Here is a 24,466-nt window from a genome sequence, read left to right on the forward strand (position 1 = left end):
GTAAACAGCAACACAAATTAATAAACGAGCTTGTGGGCTGGATGTACTCTACAGTTCCTTGTTCTTTGAATGCACTCTACATCCTCTATATCTGACAATACAACTCCCATCAATATCAGAGCAATAATGGAAAAAGGATTGAGAATCAAAAGGAATACTTTTTTTATCTTTTTATCTTTATGGTAGAAGGGCCTTTCTCTGATAGATCAAAAGTATGTTTTTATGTTGGGGGGGACGCACATACACCCAAACCCAACACACTTAAAACTGATAAAAAGCAGAGCATGCAGATGGTTGAACTGTCTGGGTTTACTATTCATTAGCATGCCAGCAAATTATTTAGGTCGTGCGTGGTTTTGTAGTCTGTTATGCAGCAGTTACAAACGTACACATAACTGCTTGCAAGTGGCTATCCATAGACTAACATGAGAAGACACTGTTAATGATGCACCATGAGGTCTTCCGAGTTTCTCTGGCACCACCGTATAACCAGAAAATAAGATGGAACCATCAGAAACATCTTTCAGGCCTGCTGTACAGCTGTGGCAGTCTTCCAGGTTAACATTAGCACATTAAAAACAAAGGTTGCGAGACTGAATCTGGGTAAGGTATAGTTTATGGATAGATAACGTGATGAGCAAAGTACGGAAGTCATAAATTACTTGTTTATTTATACGTTAAAGTGTGCATGTCCTGCACCAGGGCTGTTCATTTTTCCATTCACACAAGATGGTCTGACGTTCAGTATCAACTCTGTAACAGGACAACTGTGGTTGGGAAATATCAGCAGCATCGAGAAGGTAACTGTACGAGCCTTGCCTAACTCAGAAGAACCTTCTTGGCCTCGGCACAGAACTTGATGCTTTCCCTTCAGCTGTTGTCTCAAATTTCCTGATAAAAGCGACAATCACGCACCTCGTGAGACAGCTGCAAGTCCCACAAATTCAAATACTATGGGCCTGATGGGACGCAACGCAGAATTTCCAGCAAAACCAATGAAAACTTTGGTGCCTCTTGGGAGGGTAGGGAGAGAGGGCCCTGTAGTTTCTCAGCCGACATACAGCAGTACAACTCCACAGATTGCAACAGAGCTCGCTCACAATTTGGCCCTAAACTTTTTAGACAAAGATCATATCAGCATCTAAACAGAAGAAGTGGAAAGAATGTTGTAATGGTGGTGGGCTTCTTTATTTACTCAAATGCATGACCAGCAGTAGTTCTGGAATAGCAAGCCCTAACCTCCCTGGCCCTGGGACAATGTTACTGAGCAAGTAACACGATGTAGGCAAGAGCACTTCAAGGTCTTTGCTAGCTGCCTTTTTAACTTCTTTCCCATGGCTGTAGGCAGCGCGTAGCCTGGGAACCAAGGACTGGGATCCTCTGCCTTGAAGAGGCACTTGGTGCTTTCTCTACAGATGTAAAGTGCTGATGAAGCACCACAGGCCGCCTATGGCTTACACCAAAATCCTACCTATGCAGGTTCCCTTGTCCCATCTGGCAAACCACTATAACTAGACTCCACTTTAATTCTGGGTAGGGAACTCTTGAAAAATGAAGGAGACACCTTATCTTCTGGCCAAAAGCCCTTCATCAACACCCACATCTCTCCATGCTTCATTTCAAAGTATTTCCAAACAGCAAAGACTCTGCCCAAAATTCCCAAGCATCTCTTTTGTTCCAGCTTCCCTACGGTATCAAAACCGAGAACTTTGCAGCAATGGCTGGTGCAGACACAGCAGCAATAGGCAGGACGCAAAGCCACAACAAAGCAGAGACAGACGCTGGCACCCCTGGACCTACAGCCATGGATTAGGAGCTGCGGAACAAACTCCCCAATAGGCAGTAAGGAAACGAGGTGGATTATTGCCAGCTCTTACTCTTTATTTGCAGATATATTCTGTTGTGCTTTCCCGAGACTGTGACTGAGTTCTCTTTTCCTAATATAAGTTGCTCTGTTTGTAACTCTTTCAAAGAGCTTGCCACTGGAATTTCTAATATGAAGGGTGCTTTTTTAGTTTTTCCAGGTTCCTGTGTAGAGCAGCTCGTCAAAGGGAATTCGCTTATGCCAAATTCAGCATTTTTTGATGGTCTTACCTACCTGATGGGAAGGCTGCAAATGTGTAACTCCGGAGTCAGTGACGGTTTGTATTACAATTATAATAGAGACCCCACCTACGCTCTTCAACACACCAGGCTACCTTATCTTTGCTAGAGTATGCATACAGACTCTGAGGAGAGTCTGAGGTGACTCAGGTATGTGAGATGATTCTGCTTTTCAAATTCCCAACTCTGATCAGCATTCAGGTCTCATCTGTTATGAAGATTGTTTATCTCACCTCCATGCTAGATTTCTGGGACCAGTAGCAATACGTGCTGAACTTATTTATAACCATTCCAAGTGGAAACGTGTGCAATACACATCCTGAATTCGTGTAAGAGCTAAATTTATACCATGTTGCTTCCTTTGAAGTCCTTGTGATCAATTCTTGAAAATTAAACAAATCTCATGTGAAATGAACCTAACCATGAATACCTGGGTCTGCAGGAACCTTTTTAATGATAAGCAAGTGGTTTAAATCCACTACTTTCAAGAATCCACAACAATCCACTCCTAACAAGAAATCTAATAAAACACACTACACAGAATTACAGGGGTTAGTATACTGAGGGGCTTGGGGAGAACCCAAGGCAGAATCATGGTATGCTATTGAATTATAGACAACCAGCAAGAAATAAGAAGTCTTCCATTCCTGTACTGCAAAGCTAACACGATCAGATTTTGCTCGGCAAACTGGCAGAGCGTAAAATACAGTCCCAGTTGCGTAAGGAGCTCCACCTTCTGCAAGGAAAAATACATATAAGGGCCTAGCTGTGGCCCAGCTCTACCTCTGCTCTGTAGTTCATCTGTGGACCTTCCCCCATGGTTGTTAAGTGTTTGTGTTATGTGGCATCTACCTCAGAGTTATCTGCCTTAGAGAACAGCATGATTTATAATTAAGGCAGTGGAATAGATATTCCAGTTAACTGGGGAAATCACTTTGTTTCTGATCTCATTTTAGCGAGACTTTCTCTTCCTCTGCCTGTCAAATTTACGCTTCAGGCTCTGCTTGCAGAAAAGCACCTTTGCAACGCACAATGCTGTCTTGACCTTGACTGGAACTTACAGCTGCTGTTGTCATAAAATAATAATAACAATCATTGTCAGTCTGGTTATATGTCAGTCTTCCGCTTGCCTGATCAAACTACCTGTAGGCATCTGCCAGCCTTCCGTACCACGAAGGTGCCACCAGTGCACTTGATTACTGGGTATGGTTAACTACACAAGGACCCTGTAGGACTGTGACAGAGGAAATGAGATGTATCCGTGGCCTTGGGACATTCCTATTGGGGTGCTCCTGGGCACAATTCATCCTCCCCATCTGACATGACGACTTAGGAGCTGGAAAGCCCTAAGGAGGAATAAGATCTTTGAAGTTCAGCTGGGAGAGCCTCTAGGTGCCCCTTTGAGAGCTCCAGGGCCCACAGAAACATGGGGCTGGCCCTCAAGGGCATTCTTACGTTGGCACGTGATCAACGTACCTATGCAAAGGAAGAAGCTGAACTGCAACACAAAGGCATTTTGCATCTGGAAGACATGTTCTCAAAGCAGCAAAACATCTTTGTTACGAATGTAACATATGTGGTACTCTCTCTCTGTTTGGCAGGAGATAAGAAAAACAGAAGCAAGGCAAAATGAAAACAAAATGGAACATATAGGCATCGTGAAACAATTACAGTGCTGTGTCTCATTAGTATCTAAATTTGGGATTGCCAATCTTGTTTTAAAAACAGTTTTGTTCAACACTCAGTGACAGAATTTAAAAGCTGACATATCTTGCTGTATTGTGGGCCACAGTCACAGCTGGTGTAAATCAGTATAAACTAATGAAGTCAATGGAGCTTCTCTGATTTACACTAGCTGAGGTTATGGCTCAATAAGGTTAGACTTGCTTTCTAGGAGTGTTCAAGGAAGCCAACTTCTGTGTGTCCTGTGATGAAGTGGTTATTTATAATGGCCTTCAGTGTGGTTTGGAGCCAAATTTCCACATCAAAAGTAGCTTTATAAGAGATATCCTTACAGTGAGGTTCAGTGCAAAATCATGACTTCAGAAGCCAGCTTTCCTCGTGCTCTCGGTATTTGATTTCAGCCTGAAAACCATTTGAGAAGCCAAGAAAAGCAGAGCCATTCCTGCCTACTTCCCCGGCTCTGCTTCATCTTTGAGTCGCCTGCATATCCAACAGGCCTCGACCTACACTGCCCATTTATCAAAGCAAGTAACTCTAAGTGTCTGTTTATTTATGTTCAGAAATTCCCAGTAAGACAGACAAGTTTCACACTTAACCTGAAAAGTTAGGGATGGAGGTGGAGTTCTTACCAGTTCCATAGCTATTTGTTTGACTTGGCCACTAGTAAAAATAAAACACAATAACGTGTCCCAGAGTCGCAGCAAGAGGTGGAGGTCACAAGAAAACAGATCATGTCTTTCACAGCTCTTCAGCTTCAGTGCACTGAATTATGACTCCCGTTATTTACTTACTGGATTCCCCACCCTGTGCGCAGGCTCCAAGCATTCAAAAAGCAGCAGGTCTCTGCTTCAGAGAACTGACAGGCTAAGCGAGAGTAAAATCTGTCCTGAAGCTGCACCAATCTCCTCCTCCACTTTTTATCTGAAACGTCAGATAGTCTCGCAACCCTCGATTGACTTTGCCATCTTCTGCTCACCAGACTGTCATGCCTGCAGTCCGGCACCTCCGTGCCTCGGCACTCTCCTCTGCTGGATTTAACTGCCAGGCTCTCATGGCAAATATGTTCCCGATACAGCCAAACCTCTCCTCCAGGCCCAGACCGCCAAGGTGTTGCAGCTCAAAGCGGTCTTTTGCAGAAGCATATTGTTTCTTTCTTAGGAGGGCCCTGCTCCCTGTATGTCTAGCCTTGATATGCTCTATCAGATGTCCAGACAACGTCACAGGCTCTTTCACTGACGTTGTCACTTTGAAACAGACTGTCTTCTTTAGAACTGTAGAACTTTAGTACTCTCAAGTCCATCTGTTGAGATCCCAAGCCAGGGCGGAATCCTCTCCAAATCTCCCAAGTGGTTTCTACACATCCTCTGTGGAGTGCCACATTCTTCCGTATCCTCTTCAGGGGGTTTAATCCTCTATAGGCTCGCTGAGGCCTAGGAAACAACTTTGCGGAGATGCTTCCAGAAAAATGGGATCTTCCAAACTGACAGCAGCAGAGAAACCAATGTTGTAGGCTGAATATGAAACATCAGTATGTAGAAGCCTGCCTGACATCTTAGCCTCTTGGGAGATACCACTTTCTCCTAAGACGTACAGGAGAAGTACACTACTCTCTCATATTCTCAGGCTTGGCTTATGGTCTCTCCTCTGCCCACAAAAGATCTGATAAATATTCGGTCATTAAGATTCGCAATCTCCTTTTCCGCGGAATGTTCCTGGTCTACCACAGAGGGAATTAGGGAACCCCGTTCAGTTACTGCTCAGTCACCAGCCTCCCAAATGGGTTGGTTTTTTTTCTAGGCACCCAGCACACCAGTTGAGTGCTGTCTTTCTGGGTACATAAATATCACTCACTGTTCCTCCCTTATTAGAACTTTTTCTATGTAGACATTTTTTTCTTGGTATCTATGGCTTAATATGGAGACAAGGCAAAGTCAGAAAATTATTTTATAATTAAAACCACCAAGACACTGCGTTTCTTATTTGACGTACAGATAGGCAGATCTACTAAAGCATCATAAATATAAAATACACCTTCCGTTCCCCCTTACCTCTATTCCTGGGTCTGAGGATTGTGACTAATTGTTCCCAAGAGTTTGCTGGGTTCACTTGTTATTTTAGAGGCAAATATTGTATTTTTCTACTTAACGTATCTCAAAAAGACCACCACCTATTATGCGTGCTATGTTTTCTTCTCAGCTTCTCCAGATTAAGTAACTGTGAGGTAGATTCTTTTTTTTTTAGCCCGGGCATTGTTCAGCTTTTAAAATTGTTGAGGGCACTCAGTTTTCCTCCTTTCTAACCCAAAACCAAACAGAATTCCTACCTTTTTAAAATAATTTCCAGAAGCAGTTGTGTTTGGTTGTCTCAAAATCAAGGGAAATTCTCTTCACTGTGGAATATTTTATAAACAGAAGTCTACCAGGCAAATGAATTTCATTTCTGTTAATGCCGTCCCACAGCCTTTCAGTATTTGGCTCTAATTTTGGTTTTTAATGTCTGTGTATTCTTACTAGGGTTGAACTGGAAGGCAGTCAGACAATTCTCAGATAACAAGCAGGAAAAAACAATGTAAACCCATTATCCCAGAGGAACTAGAAATAGTTAATTACGCACAAGTAATGAAACCGGTTTCCTCACCATCAGAATTTATCCTGGACCACAGAGTTACAGAACTTTCCTTGAATCTGGTTGGGGCAAAGACAGGAAACTACATCTTCTAAACTTTAGAAATAGATCTTGAACATGTAAACATAAGATATTATGCCCCTATCTTTTAAGTAACATTTATATTATCTAAAATAAACAGTCTTTATGAAGTTAGTCTGTAATTGACATCTGACACAGTCCACATTGCAACAGATATGATAAGTGCAGTAAACAGCAGAAATTATGCTTCTCTATGCTCTGAGAAACATTCATATTTCCTTACACAGATAAACTTTATTTTGTTGCTACGCAACCCTCACACAACACACTACATTCTGCAGTAAATAAGAGTACAAATTTTACAACTGAAGGGCAAGCATGTGGCCTTTTGGGTTTTCTCCCCATTTGGAGTTCCAGCCCCAGCTTTAGTTCACATTGAAATATTCCATCATTTTATTACAAAGCTGCCTCTAAAGCACAGTGAGGGATATCTCAAATAGAGCAAAAAGGGAGAGTCAGAATGCATGAGTTCTCCTGACACTGATGGGAAACAAATGGTAGAGGCAGTGATGTCAGTGACAGCGGAACAGTGAAATCAAGGCTTTTTTTTTTTTTTTTTTAATCCTCCTTTAAAATGGACACTAAATTTCCACCACAAGATTTTCAAAACCTTTCTGCAGTGGTCTCTCCCTGCTCCCAGTAACATCACTATACCCGCAACAGAAGTGAGACAGATGAAGAGCCGCCCTTAGTTTTACCCGAGATGAGATCAGTAGTCTTACCTCCTCTGCCTGCTCACTTTGGGAAAGGCCACTTGGCAATATCAAACTATTCCTATCTTCTTCACAGTTGCAAAATTTCTCCCGAATTCAGTGTGTATTTGGATCGTTCAGAGAACAGAGGAGCAGATCTCGTATGTCTCTCTATCCTCAGCATAAGCAGAGTTGAATAACACCAGGATTTACCTCTGTCTGAAGGGTGTTCATGGAAACTGAATAGAGCCACTAGGATCTTCCCAGCTTATGGGTTAATACCTCAACTATTCAAATTTCTCGTTTGCACACGGCTGCAAACCCTACAAACTCTCCCAGGTAGCATCAGCCTTCACTTGCCACTGTCAGCAAATAAATCCAGGTGAAAAACGTGACTCAGGGCTCCAGCTGGGTGCAGTCGGCACGGTTTGGTGAAGGCAAAAGGCCTACATGGATTTGCACTAGCCAAGGATCTGACCTATACCTAATGCACGGTCTTCTGATTGCAAAGGGGTTTGTGTCACTTAAACAGCAGAATTTCCCCAATTTCGCTTTGCTGTTCAGTTCTTTACAACTAAGAGCTCCCGCAGCCTGCACGCTACAAGCCCACATGCTTATAAAGCAATAGCACATAGTCGCCAGGGAAATGACACGACGTTCATAAGAAAGCAAGATTTAATCTCTACGATCTATAGTGTAGTTTCTCTAAGCAGTCAGCAAGAAGTATCTTTTACATTTTAAATTTCTGCATTTTAATAGCTGTTTGCTATCAAAACATTTCTGTTTATGGATTCATTTTAACAGTAAAGTTACTCCCAGGCATGTAAATTAATATTAGTGTTTGTTGCAAAACACCTCGAAGTTTCTATACTGCTCTCGTATAAAGGCCCATCTTTATTCACATCTCCCAGTAGAGGAGCTTTCCTTAAGAGCCCAGGAGAAAATGGAAACACCTGTAAAATTTGCTTCCTTTCTTCAACAAGTGCTTCCTTTCTTCAACAATCCTTTCTCCTACAGACCACCCCTTCTCAGTCAGGATTGCAGGATGCGGCCCAAAGAGCGAATGCAGTTGCTTTATGTCTGGTAGCACACTTCCTGTACAACGGACGACACATGAGGCAATAGTCTTCAGACCTAAATCTTGGAAAACAAGACTTGATGTCCTCGTATCAGTGTCCTGCCAATTTCTCCTACTCTCCGGCATCCTGGAGGAGAAGGTACATATCAGTTGAAAGCCCTGCTTTTCTATCCCACTCTAAGCCTTTTCTTTCTCTATCACATAGAAATCAACATCCTGTCATGAAATCCAGCCCCTAGTGACCAAGGATTTGCCACTACTTTTCTATGGATTTATTGCTCTCCTTGTGAAAAAAATTTTTACTTGTTTTTACTTAATCTACTCAGTTCCTCATCTGTAAGACAGGGATAATGACAAGTCCTTTTCCCATCTCTCCATAGCCTAATCTGTTTATATTGCAAACATTTTCATCTCCCTTCTGGAGGTTGCTACAGCGTCTCGCCCAGGGCAAATGAAAGCTATGAGGAAATGTGAGACAGAGGTGGTTATTTCTGAGAGGAAATGATCATGTCTCACCTGTCAGTGCCATTGCTAGGCGAAACTCTTCCTTCAGCATCTGGAGAAATTCTTTTGCTCCTTCTTCACCCTCAGAGATTAGGGGAAAATAGGTACCGTTACGTGTACATACAGCTCGTGTGTGTAGATACAGACATGTATACATGATACAACAAAGTTTTATGCACAACTGTAACTCTTGGTTACTTGTCATAGCAAATTTTAGATTAGATGGCCTGGATACACACACACCCCATCACACACGCACCCCTATGTGCACGCATGCATACACATGTACATTAAGCCTAAACAGCGAGTCTAGGTATCTAAAAGCATAAAATTGAGCTTTTTCTAACTTACTTGATAAACCAAGCCCCAGATGAGAGGTCTTCCGATGAACACAGCTTTGGCACCAAGAGCTAGTGCTTTGAGAACGTCTGTGCCTTTTCTTACACCACCATCTAGAAACACCTCCACCTTCCCCTCCACAGCCTCAACGATTTCAGGCAAGACATCAATCTAAAAGAGTGAAACCAGGAATACAGCTTGTCCACTTCTGTAACCCTATTTATTTTTTGAATGATTTCTTATGTAAGGATCCAAGCTTTAAAGAAGCTAAATGAGCATTTGCATACCTAACTGTATGCACAAATAACACAGCTTTGTATTGAAAAACAGCAGTGACTTAGCATGTTAGCAGATATATACAAAGGTCAAATTTATTTGGAGAGTCACATAAATAGAATGAGAATCAGCAGGGTCACACAAAATGGCCATCTGATCCCATGACATGTGTCCAACACGAGCCAGCGTGAAATACTTTGGAAGAATATAAGAAACAGCAAGGACAGAAGAGGCCTTTCCTTTATCCTACCCTCCAAACTTCCAGTGTTCATTAGTTTGGGGATGAAATTGAATCACTGTCACTTTTTAAATAATCATCTTCGCTTTCTTTTTCAAATTTATTATTCACTTATACTAAGGGCCAGCTAGCATCCAGGAGTCCAGAGGCAGGCATTGTGCCTACAGACATGGAGCAAGAGAAGGATGTGCCCTGAGGAACTTAGAGTTGGCTGAAAAATTTTAATATGTTTTTCCTTTTGAAATGCATCTTGATTACAGGAATAATTGTAAACTTCTTAATCTAAAAAATAATTATCTTTCCTCTGAGTTTTGAAATGCTTTCTTTCAGCGCACATGTATGTTACTTTCACCAAGCTCTACTTATCCCCTAAACCAGTGATAAAGACAAGGGGGAAAACGATTTTTACAGTTCCCAAGTTACAAATAAGTAAACGGGGAGTTCAGTAAAATGCCCACACCAGGCAAGAGGCCCCAGTGAAGAGATGAGCCTCCTGAATTCAAACCTCAAGCATTAATTACAGGGCAACCAATGCCTATAATGCCTAAATAGTTCCTATTCATGAAAATCAGGAAAGACACAAAACTGGAAGTCAAGTACTAAGGAGACTGGAAACAGTGTGTGGTAGCAAGACAAAAGGCACACAAATTCATGCCTTTCAAATACGGATGTAATTCATTTCCTTTCTAATGGATAAAAAATGACTAGGAGATGGGGGGGAAAAAAACTTGAAAGTGCAGTTTGTTTTTAGATTTGGATTAAAATTTTCTTGAAGTTTGGCACTTGCTGTGATTTTTTCCCCTCCCTTTGGTTTTGCTCTCTTGCCAAACATATTTTGGATCTTTTTCCATACACAGAGACCACTTTCTACATCCTGACAAACTGTAGCAACACTAAAGTGCTATAATAACTAAAGTATGATGCAAACCATAATTAAAACATAGATTTCCTCAATGTGTAACTAGACACTAGAAATATTAACCAGCTTGGGTTCAGCTCACGTTCTGAAAACACATGAAATTAAAGCAAATTATTATGTTTCTAAAACAGAACCGTTTAGCATGATCTGGTACAGAAATTTATGCTATGAAAACTGCATTGTGAAGTATATTCTTTGTACAATGAAATCCAGTGAACACATCAGCTTTAATAGTGCCTTCTCCTCTGCACTGTGGTATTGCCAAGGAATAACTCATCACAAGTACTTTGCAAGTTTAATTTCTGTTCTACTGCAGTTGGCAAAAAAAAAATAATTCACATTTCTTGAGATTTCTTGTTTCTCAAAATGAGTACCTGGAGAGAGTCGGTCAAGAGCATCTCAGAGGATAACGCCTCAACTCAGAGGACAATGCTTCAAATTCATTAAACATTTAGAAAACCATTTGTGCTGGCATTTGGCTCCCCAATGCGAAGCTCGACTGGTGAAGAACCAGCCAACACTACCAGGAGATCAGTGAGGCCACGTGAAGACTTCTGAAAATCAGCAGATGAAGGAAATTGTCTGGGGAAATCCTCAGCTGCCCCTGAGGAGAGAAGCAGAGTGCCCCAGGGGACAGGGGGACATGCCCGTGGGACAGCCGGGCAGATAAAGTGCAAAGCGCTCCACAGTGAAAAGGGGCTTACCTGTGCCCCTCTCCCTTCAGAAAATCATCGTGGAAAACAGGAGGTTTTTCATCAAGGACACATTAGGACTATTGAAACAGTCACAACTGGGCTTTGATTCTCCTCCCTTTCATTTTCTTTTTACTTCTGCAGCTTTCCCACACCAAATGAAGCAAGATGAGTGATGACTGGAATTTGGGGGGTTTTCCTTCAGCCTGAACACGTACTTCTTCATTTTCCTTTGCTTCTTTCTTTTTTGCCAGTTGAAAACTTCTCAAATCCCTTTTCACCTTTGGAAAAGGTATGCGGTAGCACGACAAGGAAAAGGAAAAAACTGTTATTTAACCACTCTGTACCTTTTCCAGAGGTGAAAATGTTTGAAAGGAGAAAAAGGGAGAGTTTCATTCTGCCTTTAGCTGTTCTGTAACTCTCTAATTTTTCAGAAGTCTCTGAAGAATATTAAAGGGGAAAAACAACTCTAGTACAACCTTCAGTGAACTGCAAAAGGCAACAAGGCGTTTTCAAAGGAGGATGGGAAAGGAGAAATAAAAGAGGAGATGGGAAAAAATTTCTTAAAGCCTTTCCAATTTTTAAAATAATTAACTGACAATAATAGCCTAATCTGCGATTGCTCTTCTGGATTTCCATGCAGGGTGCTGCAGCCAAGAAGAGGGTGCCCAGGTAGCTCAAAGAAACAGCCACCTGTAAAACCTCCTGTGCTTTTTTTGTTTGATCTGGCCAAGGGAAGGCCGTGTCTAACTCAGAGCATGATGTGACATACACAGAGAAGTGGAAAGAGACGACCGCTCGTGGATTAAGGCATGTAACAAACATATTTACAGGTTTTTCCTCCAGCTGCCACGTGTTCAGAGGAAGCAAACAAGAAGGCAAAAGGTGGAGAGAACGAGAGACCACTGCTGCATATTGGCACCAGCACTTACAGTTGCAGGGACCCCATCAAGCTGTCGCGCTCCATGATTTGACACCAGGATACCATTTACCCCAATCTTTACAGCTTCTTTAGCATCGTCGGCTAGAAAAAAACCCAAACAAACAAGATATGTCCTTCCGTAACTGGGAGCTTATTGACACTGTGGTGAGGGAAATTTTGGCATCAGTAAAAAAACATTGCCAGTTTGGGCTTCATTCCACCAAAGTCCCATCTCAACACAGAAAACAGTTTCATCTTTAAACAATAAGAGCAGAAAAGTCATTTGAAATGTTGGAGCAGAACATTTTACCACTCTGGATTAGCAGCCGTTTTGGTTGCTAGCCTTTATTTTCTCCACTATGTCCCACAACTCATCTCTAGGAAAGTATTTTGCTACATTATTTTCTCCAAACCTAAGTTATTGACATGATTACAGTAATAATCCATACTTAATGAAACCATGGTGTTCAGTGCTCTTTTGAAAGAATGGAAATCCTGCTTCCCTTTGTGTGGTGTATGACTTGGGTCGGAGTTAGAGTTTACGGGCGCAATGAAGAGAGCAAGTTCAGTCTTCCTGGCTGCATCTGATGTCAGATATAACTGACGCGATGCCAGCCGACCAGCTGACTAGTTTAGTGACCGGTGGCTCTGGTCCCTACCTACTGAGCATCAAGGTAAACACACCCCGTGGCACAGACACACAAACCATCTGACAGCTCCAAGTACTTCTTTAAGCAGCTCCTGTGAATGTCTTGGTTGCTGGGTTCCTAACCACGCATGAGGAAGAAAAGGGTTTTTTTCCCTTTGACTGTTTTTGTCTCTGTTTTGGCACAGCACAGAATTATGAACGTGCATCCCACCATATTCCCTATCAGCAAAGCAGATGCTTGCTGTTAAAAAAGTAACGCATTTCTATCGAAATTTCCCCAACACGAGCACTTTTCCTTCCCTGATGCCTCCGTGAGAAGAGACGCCTCGCCTCCCCCATGGGGAGCGGCAGAGCTACACACCCCTGAGGATTCCTTTCGCGACGATGGGCAGCGAGGTCAGCCCTCGAAGCCATTTGATGTCCTCCCAATTGACACTTGCATCAATCGCCTCGGCTACGTACACAGCCAGTCCACTGTTTTCTCCAAAGTCTTTCCCTGAGGAGAATGCCAGGTCGTTGCTTGAAAAGTTTTTCAATCTAAAACAAAAAAGACATAGAAAAATACTCTAAGAAAGATTTATTGTGGACGTGAATCAGTCCCTAGTACCAGCATTCAATATACCTGTGTTAAACCTTTGCTGTACCACGGAGCAGGAGTGAAAACAGCCTGTCCCAGCCCATCAGATCACAGTCCTTAGTAAGCCAAAACCTTTGGCTGGCAAAGTATTTGGTAGCATTGGTGCAAGTTTCTCTGGCCTGAGGCAACAGTCTCAGCGTTTCAAAGGAAACAGGTTAAAGTCCAAAATCTAAAGATTCAGCATCAAACCCACAATTAGGAGGAAAACCCAACAGTGAGAGCGCTAATTTGGGCTCAAGCATCTGTGCTCCCGTGTGACTTTGGGCACAGCACTTCGCCACTCCTTTTGCCTCAGTTTCCCACCATAAAATAGGAATAACGGTATCTGCCAGGAGCACTGTCAGGATAAACGCATCAGAGACTGTGGGACGTTAAGACCCTAGAACAGTACAGCCTGGAAGTGAGAAGAGAACATCAATCTGGCTTGATATCACCCAGGACCCACTGAAGTCAAGAGGTGCACCTCTACTTACCATCAAAAAAAAACCCCTTAGCTTTCATGCAGCGAATTTTCTTTTAGTTTTTGGGGTGTTTTTTTTTCCCCAAATCCAGGGAATTCAGCTACTGGAGGGAATCGGGGATTGGGTAGGTGGGAGGGGAGAAGGAGGAAGTGAAATTTTGTTAAGCTCCATGAGTTAGATGGGTCTGCATGAAGCCTTGCATTCGGCCTGAATTGAGAATTTCCATCTGTCCAACAAGACCAGTTCCCCTTCTGTCTTGTTTGTGTGTTTCCTTGTAAAAAGGAGGGGGAGGAAAAATGAAGTTCACATGAAAACACCAGCTATTATTTGCTCATTGGCACCGAGTTAGCCTCACCAGTTCTAGAAACTGAATGATAAACGACAGCCCCTGCACCGAAGAGTTCGCAGCCTTACTAGGCAAAGCAGGAGAAGGGGAAAGGAGGGCAAACAGAGAAATACAGGCTGTGCCTATATTAGAAAGCTGAAGCAGCCCCTGAGCGCTCACAAGCATTAAACCACCACCAGCAACAGCAGTACCACCAAGGACACCCATGTCCCGCACGAGGCGGATGGCTCTGTTCTTCGGAAACCCTGTCTCGTTCCACATTGCACTGTTTTATACTCATATTCCACGTTTAGGGAAAGGCACAGTATTTTTGTATGGAAACTGGCTGGTTTCACTGCTGATTTCATGCCTGCAACAAGTCGCATTTCACATGGCTTTTCTGTCGAGTTCCAGGCCCAGAAGAAAATGGGAAAGGAGCAGGCTCTCAGCAAGATCCAGCTTTTCAGCTGTTGGTTTGTGGAGGGTGGGGTACCCAGAGAAAAACAGAACCATGGATAAGATTGTATAAATAACTGTTGTTTTTCTTGGCCTGTGACACGCAGATCAACACTTGAATGAATGTTGCCTTACATACGTTTCTGAGCACAATGGCACCTTGTTGTTGCTTTGAAACTTTGTTGAAAAACCGAAGCCAAGAAAAAGTTATCCCCTAACTGAGCGGAGCCCTGCGCTAGGGGAGTTTCACCGCCGACTCTGCAACAAAACACTGTCCGAGGGTCGTTCTGAAATCTGAAGTGATTAATTTGAACCTTTAAAGATTATTCCAACTTCACATTATTTCACACGGTTCACTCAAACAAAACCTTGTTACGGTTCAGTCAGGTGGGGTCAAAGTGTTTCAGAAACGCTCTATTGCTTTCCTCAAATATTTTTGGGTTATTTGACTCACATTCAAAAACCCCAGGCCTTAAAATTATACTGCCCTCCAAAAAAGCTATTTAAAGAATTTTTTTTTTTTTTTTTTTTTTAAGGTAAAATGACAGTGTGTACCATCAATGTTTTGTCAGTCACAGATCTATAGCAGGATTACTGTAAGGGGCATATTTTAATTCTAGATTTGTCAGGGATTTTTGGTTTTCTGGTGCTTTACTTATTAATTGTACTTTAATACAGAAATCATAGGAAGAGTTAGGGTCGCTCTCTCAACCTTCATCATACCATCTATTAGCTCCAAGTACAAGTGTATGGGGGAGATCTGACACCCCAGGCTCTGGAGGGTTTTTTGCTTGAAAGGTGAAGAATCAAATTCATTGCAGAGTCCCACAGCTTATCTTAAAGTTGAATATTACGAAAAAGATGAAAAACCTCAGGATGTGATCTATTTCTTGCTATGTACAAGTTACATGTAGTATGTACATAGCACAGCATAACAGCCTTAGGAGACATAGGAAGAACACTTCATATCCATTGATAATATTCCAAACTAGCTTTCACCCAGAACTCAAATCAAAGTTAATCTGCTTCTAAATACATTCAGCTATCCTAAATTTTTTTCTTTCAATTTTTGTGTTCATTTGCAGGCTCTGAATAAGAGCAATATACAGTACTCTTAATATATGCCGTGGCGGACTGCAGTCACTACCCAAGGCCTATTTGCAAGACTCTCACAAGACTTTTAGCTCCATTTTGCAAACCCAAGTCCTGGATATCCCATCCACTAAATACACCGCTAACACGGTGCCAGCGCTTCAGCGTATGTTTATTGGGGTGGTCTCTACAGTCTACTGATTTATATTTACTAAAGGCTAGTGAGATCAGTGCCCTTACAACAGTGCTGGATAACTGTTAAAATTAAATGCTTCATAGACCCTGCAAGTAGAGAGGAACTAGAATTAGTGCTGAAGTCAATTATGAGGCTACAAATTCTTTTGAGATATAGAAAATGTCACAAAACACACGTGAAATTGTGGGAATTGTCCTCATGGAGAATTTAGAGAGGCTGATCCCCACATGTTTCTGTATTTGACAAAAAGAAGAATTGAAGTTGCTTGGAAAGGAGCTCTGCGGTCAGTAGCGACACGGCCCTGGACCCAGTGCAGTGTCAGAGGATAACATAAGTTAGAAAGGACCATAACATCGCTTGGAAGGGACCTTTGGTCCACTTACTCCAGGCCCCCATTTGGAGCACAGCCAACTCTGCAACTGGATCCAAGTCCAAAGTCAGAGCAGGTTGCACAGGGCTGTGTCCAGAAGAGTTTTGAAGGCATCCAAGAACGTATTGACAGATGTACGACGAAGTCCCCCATCACTCTCACTTCATCACTCCACAGGCTCATTTTGCCTGGCACACAGTGTCTTTTACAGTCTGCAAACAGCAAGCTTAGTTTTGACCCAAAGCAGATCATCGCCCAAACACAGCAGGAGACAGGTGCTCAGTTCCCCGGTGTTATTGCCCAGCACAGTGTGTGGCACCTAGAAGAAACTCCTTGTGTCAGAGAAAAATTTTCCCCACAGCACCTCATGGTGACCATGGCACTGCCATGCACCCATCCCACATCCCACCAGCGGGCACCTACCTGAGGTGGGGAGGAAGCTGGAACTTGTTGCGCACATCGTCGATGCGCCGGCCGAGGAACGGCGTGTCCACTGTCACGAAAATTCCTTTGTAGCCAGCTCTCTCTGCACGCTTCACGAGGGATTTGGTAACCTCCCGGTCCTTGTACACATAAAGCTGCAGCCAGCGAAGACCAGCTGGAGCAGCTTCAGCCACCTCTTCAATGGAAGAGGTGGCCCAGGAGCTCAGCATCATCCCTGTCCCCATTGCATGGCAGGCTGGAGAAACACAAAGTTACATTCAAGACTATCCGAAGCACAGAGGGTGCTCTAAACAGGAGCACTTGGCTCACGAGGGTGTGTCAGCACACAATTTCACACGGCCTTTCCTCAGCGTTAACACATTTTCAGCCTTCCAGGGAAGGCTACATGAATAGTTAGCAGTTACTAACAGCGGTGGGCTGCTGTGAGGGCTCTCTGCCTTATTCCCTGTCTTTATAGACAAATTTCTGGTGACTGCTGTCCGCACGTTGTTCTTCTTCAATACTAGAAATAAAATATATTATAATCAAACTAAGCCTAACCCATATTAACAATTCTTTCTCCTATGGGGAACCTTTTTTTAAGCCCCTAACGCCGGGCTACCACTCGACAGAAATTTTGGCGTATACATTTAAGGACATACACACACGCACAGTTTTAAATGATCTAAAAAAAAATCTCAAAAATTGCATTTAAGGCTTCCAATTTTTTGTACACTGCCACATTGCTGCAGATTGGTGTTTTGGGTCTGTCATTCTCGACATTGCCCATCAGTCCTCCTCACCACTGCCACACTCTCCCTTGAGCATTTTGATCATGACATTTTGCCTTTCTCCCACCCCCAAAACGCTCGCTAGCATTAAACCTATGTTTCTTGAAGTGCTCTTCTAGCAACTGCCTGTTGTCATCTCCACACAGTATTTTGGGGCATAATAAGATAGTGGGACACAGTCCAGCAGGCAGCTTCATTTAAAGACTCAAGGGGAAAGCTCCACTGTTCTTTTCTTCAACACTTTCATTGCCTGCCTCGTGCCCTGAAGGACAGGAACCCCACATCCATTGTGTAATAAAGCTCAACGCTTCTGCAAATTAAAAAGTAGAAGTTCTGATCTCAATGAGAGTGAGAAACACATCCCAGGTGGCAGGCCTGACACAGAATACTCCAAAAAACAAAGATCATAGAATGGTTAGGGTTGGAAGGGACCTTAGAGATCATCTAGCTCCAACTCCCCTGCCCTGGGCAGGGACACCTCCCATAGACCAGGTTGCTCCAAGCCCCGTCCAGCCTGGCCTTGAACCCCTCCAGGGATGGGGCAGCCACAGCTTCTCTGGGCAACCTGGGCCAGGGGCTCACCGCCCTCACAGCAAAGAATTTCTTCCTAATATCCAATCTCAATCTCCCCTCTTTCAGTTTAAAACCGTTACCCCTCGTCCTATTGCTACACTCCCTCATAGAGAGTCCCTCACCATCTTTTCTGTAGACCCCCTTTAGGTACTAGAAGGTGCTATAAGGTCTTCCTGGAGCCTTGTCTTCTCCAGGCTGAACAACCCCAACTCTCTCTCAGCCTGTCTTCCTAAGAGAAGTGCTCCAGCTCTCTGAGCATCTTCATGGCCTCCTCTGGACCCGCTCCAACAGCTCCACGACCTTCGTATGTTGGGGGCCCCAGAGCTGGACGCAGTACTCCAGGTGGGGTCTCACGAGGGTGGAGCAGAGGGGCAGAATCACCTCCCTCGCCCTGCTGGATACACTTCCTTTGATGCAGCCCAGGATGCAGTTGGCTTTCTGGGCTGCGAGCGCACGTTGCCAGCTAATGTTGAGCTTCTCATCAACCAACACCCAAGTCCTTCTCCTCAGGGCTGCTCTCAAAGATGAGCCGGTACAACAGAGAAGTGGTCTCCAAAGTCTTTGCTGAGGCCAGAAGGATGGGTGCTCATGCCCAGTGTGTTTTGGCCTCTCCTCCTGTACCTTCAAAAAGCTGTGGAGTGAAATCACTCCAGCGGTGTGGGCAGCCCCGAGGTTAAATGTCATTGAGCAATCCCAGATGGGGTCAAGCAGACGGAGGCTTTGTGCTGACTGCCTCCCTGGGGTGACTTCCAACCCAGGCTGCACTACAAACCAGCGAACCTCATACAATTACATTTTTAGAATTCTATCACTTATCCTTTTTCAAGTAATCTGTCACTTAATGTAATACAAAGGAAAACACGCCGTGAAACTCAAAAAATATTATATAAAGTGTTATTTTTCTTGGTCTACCGCAGCATGCATATTTTTAATGTAAATGCACCTCTGTTTCAAAATGTCATCTCCAGCCCATCGAGGAATTAAAAAGTGGTCTTTATGACAACATTTTATTAAATCAGGATTACAAGCCTCAGAGTGGAAACTTATGAACAGCTTATTCAAACAAATTGGTTTACGCCTTTCCAGGGCCACCAGGCAGCTTTCAGTCATTGGAAACACAGTACCAATGACCCTGAACTCTCTACATTGTAGTCGTTTCATTCCTCCCCTTAAAATTACTGAAAATAGTTCCCTCTCACAGATTAAATACCTAGAAATTAGTTTCTTCTGAAGAACCCAGGCATACTGAATGCCTAAAGTCCTGTTAAAATCAGCTGCGGTGGGTCATCGCAAATCCCATAAGTGATTTGCCAAATCAAGTCTGTTAAGTGATGCTAAGAAACAAGGGACCCGCGTTCCTGTTGCTCTGTCAAATACGAGTTCATGAAGGAGAGGGTGGGTTGCTAACCCAGCAATTGCAAAACCCTCAGATCAGATAAGGGAAAAATGTAAACGTTATGGTTCCATCTGCCTTTAGGTATCCATTTGTTTCCATTCTTACTTTTATTCCCAAGTCTACCGCTACAGCCCTACGGACACAAGAATAGTCACAAAAGCAAAAATTAAAATAGAAACTGCACAATAAAATATATTCACTGAATAGAAGATTTAAAACACAAAATACCACAATATCCTTTCAACTTATCTGCATACGTAGCAATAGAGAAAACAATGCTTTCATCTTAATTAGGATTAGATTTAAGCAGTTTGGTTCAATCGGAGTTCAACTGTCCCAAACTGGGTTATGGCATTTTCACTTTCACAAAAGCATACTCACAAAATTCCTCTTGTCTGTCCTGTAAAGATAGCGACTGTCTGGTAAAGCACCAGCTCAACGCGTGTGTTTTGGATCTGCACGGTCAGATTCAACGTTCACACACACAAAATTTTTCAAAGTTTTAGAGATTCCACGTTCCAGGTTTGGTTGATCTGTGCTTTATTGTGATCATTTTAAAGCTTATTGTGAGAATTTTCTAGACTTTCAAAAACATATGATACATAGTCCTGAAGTGTTGCCAGGTTCTTTATTCCTTTTTTTTTTTAACCTCGAATCAGGTTTTGCTAAAAATATACTCCCAGTTCTTGCACATTTAGCTGCAGCTGAAGAAAACAGAAGCAATTCATTTCCTCCAACAACCGTATTTTACACTTCAATTTTGGGGCACTGCAAATACCTCTATTTATTATTACAAATCAGTACCACTAGATCCATATTCCCACGGGATGCTCTTGCGGCAATATGTGACATTTGCCAGAGTTTAAACATCAGATTTCTGTAAACCAGCCTTTCCTCATGGCATTTCAGACTGCTTTTAGGGTTTGGGTTTTTTTGCCTCCAGGTCACCTTTTAATCCCCAGCCCTGCCCAAAGCATACGTTTACCTTTGTACACGCTGCAGGCTCCCGTTGAGGTGAATGGCAGCACAAAGCGCGTGGCATGAACCGCACACAGGAGGCTGGGGAAATTTTCAATATCGGGATGATAAAGCTTGGCATTATTTGTACTCCCCTTTATTTCAGGGCCAATCACAGCTAGAATAGGGATATGGTGCTCCACGGCCGCCTTGAGCGGACGCAGGTTTCTCAGCCCCACTGTACTTAGCCCAGGGGAGCCACCAGCAAGGACGTACCTTCTCACCAGGGAACAAACACTTTGATAAAATGGGACTTTCTTCATCCTTGGGGAATGCAACTGAAGTACTCCACATAGGGACAGATCAAGGTAGATAGACCACGGAACAGGACCCGCTTGGGAAGTCCCCAGGAGAACAGACTGATAACATTTTTTTAGCCCTTTTTTCAACCTGAAACCTCAGAGTCTCCTTCCCCCCTCCGACGGGGCATCACTTCATTAAGCGGTTTCAAAGGGTATGGATTCTGTCCCAGTGGGCAACCCAGAGGCAACATACTTCAGGCAAGGACACGGGAGAAGAGCCCAGCTTAAGCTTGTGTATTTTGTCAGGGTTACCTTGTATGCGAATGGGAACTTGCTATTTTTCTCTAGCTGTGCAAATTCCCATCGTTTCCCTCTTAGGGGCATCCCCGAAGCATGGCAGCCAAACTGGCCCACTGTGGCCATTCTTCCCTGAATCCACCAGTGAATCCACTGTCCCAAAGCTAGGGGCCAAAGGACATCAGAGGATCAACACGATGTCCTTTTGTCACGGTGGTATTTCTCAAGAGAAGTAGCTATGTTCTTGGGGCTGCATCTCCTAAGAAACAGAGTTGTTTAAAGTACTTAACGTTACTCTCTTGACGAAACACACTTGGCTGAGAAATCCCCTGCCCAGCCTTACCTCACTTACCCCTTACAAAACACTGCGTGCGAGTTGTGCCTACGATCATTTTGTTGACACAACGCATTTTGTCAGCTGTGCAGGAAGGCTGGAGGCAGCAGGGGAAAAATACATGCGGCCAACACGGATCTAGCTGGTCTAGGAGGGCCGTCATGCCAGACAGCCTGCCTACACTTGCACTAGAAAGGCCCCTGGCCGTGCTGGTCTCTGGGGGGAGTCAGGGCCAGGTCAGTCCAGGCCACGTTGTCCCACGTGAATATTGTCCTCTCGATGACTCTGGAGTAGACATACCTCAAAATTAACATAGGAAATAGGTGAAAGATGGGTAGAAATTCCTGCTGTTATCATGGTGGCTGAGCACAAAAAGCAACAGATTGCAAAATCCCTCCTTCACAGTCACGGGCATGTCCGATGAGCACAAGGAACATGAACTCAGATGCTCAGCAGCATCAAAGCAAACAAAAAGCACGGTAGAAGTCTGTTAAGAGCTGCTCCCTCTCCAGTGGAAATGATAGAGCTGCCAGTAACTCAAACCAGGGGGGGAAGCTTTTCAGTCAATATTCCTATTCTCTATTTGGCAAAGCAAAGCGTGCAGTCACATCACAGGTGATGGTGAAACCCTTCTTGCGTCAGCAGTAACTCAGAAAGTTGCTTGAGAGCAATTGCAGAGGGTAAACATAAAATCATCAGATCTGAGCAACTGGCATTTAAAGTTGTCAAAAGATCCGGCCAGGAAAACAGTCGGGCTTTTCAGCAAGTCTGAGAGAAGTCAGGTATTGCAATACCCCCCCGGGCTAAAACAGGAGAATGTAAGGTAGCCGGTCAGTAAGAGCGCGCTATGTAATTAGCAGCAGTATAAACAGAATAGAAATCTCAAAATAGTGCTATATATCTGTTTACAATCAGTTAAGCTTTCAAAAAAATTGCTATTTCTTGCTCAGCAGACGGGCGGTGCGCAAGACTTTGTTTCGGTGCACGTGAAGGTGGGTCTTATTTACAGGAGCATGAGCACTACGGGACTTTCAGGGAGACGATATGGGGACCACACTGGTTTGAAGCACAGCATGAAGTCAGGATGGCAAATTAACATCCTTGTATGGAGGAATAGCGAATCTCCTCATGAACAAGTGAAAAAAACCCCATCATGTAGAATCAGAAAAATTCTGTTGAAAAGTGTGTTGAGAATAGCTCTTTGCTCTTTAATGATGGCTAAGATTATTCATCAAATTGGCAAGTAGTTTTAGTTAAAGAGGTTGAAATTGGAGTGGGAAGGACAAGAAAAAAAATCGCCTAAGTCAAAATGTCATGTGTTGATATTTTCAAAATGGAAATGTTTTCTTCTGAGCTAACACTTTTGTTTCAAAACAGAACTATGGCTAAAAGCATTAGCTAGTAGGAAAATGAAATAAAACATTGTGGTTTGGATCAAATTTAACATTTCAGTTAATCCAAAACAATTTTCCTCCCAATTTTTCAGTTTCTACTGAACAGAAAATCCATTATTTGGAAAATTGCCACATACACTGATGAACTACAACTAAAATGCTGGGGAATATACTTGAAGACCGACCTGGAAAAACTGGAACAACTGCCAAAGTCCCTGAAGTTGTTTCAAGGACAAGAGAGCATTCTCTAGAAGGAAGGACTCCAGGTCCATTTAGACATGTCAGAGAAAACTGAGGAGCAACCTTACTACAGCCTATATGGACAAATATCTTTTTTTTTCTCCTTTTTTTTTTTTTAAAAAAAAAAAAAGCCTAGCTGAACAGAATTATAGCAAAATGCAACATCTGGATTTGAAGCTGTGCGAGGTCTGACCACAATCACAGTTTATACCGCTCGGAGTGGAATTAGTTAACCTTTGGAATAATCTATGTTGCGTTGGATTGCCCGTCACCAGTAACTTTTAAAATCACAACTGAATGTTTTTCCCAAAAAAGATCTTTTACTAATGAAACAGAATTGTCAGTGGCGGTGTCTTTAAGGCAAGCTGCCGGACTTTGCCCTATCTTGGGTAAGGTGCACGCTCCTCTCCACCGGTTTTGGTTGCTGCGGGAGAAGCATCATCCATCCCTCGAGGAGCAGCAGCAGCGAGGCGCAGCAGCTCCCAAAACCCTGACAAGCCCCCAAGTGCGGGGTTGTGAGGGTGAGCAGTTTTACCTAAGGAGGCCCACCATGACGTGCCCTTGTCCCTGGAGAGGACATTTACACTGCGAGCCGCAGGCAAACCCACTGAAAGAGCGGAGCAGTGCAAAGCAAAATGCTGTTGCATCCTCCCGGGGAGGATCAGGCATGGTTCTTGAAATCCAAAGATGAAGGGGAAGGAGCTGTTGCTGCCTGCACCACCCTGCTCTGCGGGTAAAGGTGGTGGGAACCCAAGATTATCTCTCGGGGTTTAATCCCAACTGGGCAGATGTGTTGCTTGTGGCACCGACAGGAGCCGGGGCACACACCACCTGCTTCCCTGGCTGGGAAGGGACAAGACTGAGACCATGCCGGGCTTTTCAAGGGCCATCACGACAGCAGAGACACCACCACATACATCGCTTCCTACACATCCGAGCCAAAAGTCAATCTTACAAAGTACGCCAGGTTTTCCAAAGGCCACAAAACTGTGGATCAGACCTTCTTTGACTGGCATAAGCTGGTCCAGCTGAAGCAAAAGCTGATTTAAAGCAATCAACAATCTGTTCTCTTATGTTTCAGAGATAGTGCAGAATTTAAAAGAAGCTGGATGTATCAAAACCCCTGATGCCGAATGTCCCAAGTTTAAGGGAACCTTTTAGCCAAACGTGTACTTTACAGCTAATCCCTGTCATCTTATAAGGTCAAACGAAAAGCTTGGCACTGAATGCCCCACTCCACCTCTAACAGAGCACAAAACCAAAGCCGTATTTTTTTCTACAAGAAACACTAATGCAATACAGAGGGTGTGATTTTAATTACGTTCTCCTTCGAAAGCAACAAAAAATTTACCAACTCCCATGGATATGTTTATCTGACTGCACATTCAAACCGTCGCCAGGACACCACGCTCTCCTAGCTT

General features: G+C 43.5%; 1 protein-coding gene across 1 annotated transcript in view; it reads right to left on the reverse strand.

Moving 5' to 3' along the window:
• Positions 1-657: 657 nt before the first annotated feature.
• HAO1 (hydroxyacid oxidase 1) overlaps positions 658-24,466 on the reverse strand; it is a 33,561-nt gene continuing 9,752 nt past the window's right edge. Inside the window, exons 3-8 of the mRNA XM_063331239.1 lie at positions 16,762-17,017; positions 13,163-13,338; positions 12,163-12,254; positions 9,118-9,276; positions 8,779-8,848; positions 658-8,389 (exon numbers count right to left, since the gene is read on the reverse strand). Of these exons, the coding sequence (XP_063187309.1) occupies positions 8,319-8,389; positions 8,779-8,848; positions 9,118-9,276; positions 12,163-12,254; positions 13,163-13,338; positions 16,762-17,017 (824 nt within the window). The 3' untranslated portion in view covers positions 658-8,318. The remainder of the gene's footprint in view (positions 8,390-8,778; positions 8,849-9,117; positions 9,277-12,162; positions 12,255-13,162; positions 13,339-16,761; positions 17,018-24,466) is intronic.

Source organism: Chroicocephalus ridibundus, chromosome 3, assembly GCF_963924245.1.
Source record: "Chroicocephalus ridibundus chromosome 3, bChrRid1.1, whole genome shotgun sequence".
NCBI classification, from domain to species: domain Eukaryota; kingdom Metazoa; phylum Chordata; class Aves; order Charadriiformes; family Laridae; genus Chroicocephalus; species Chroicocephalus ridibundus.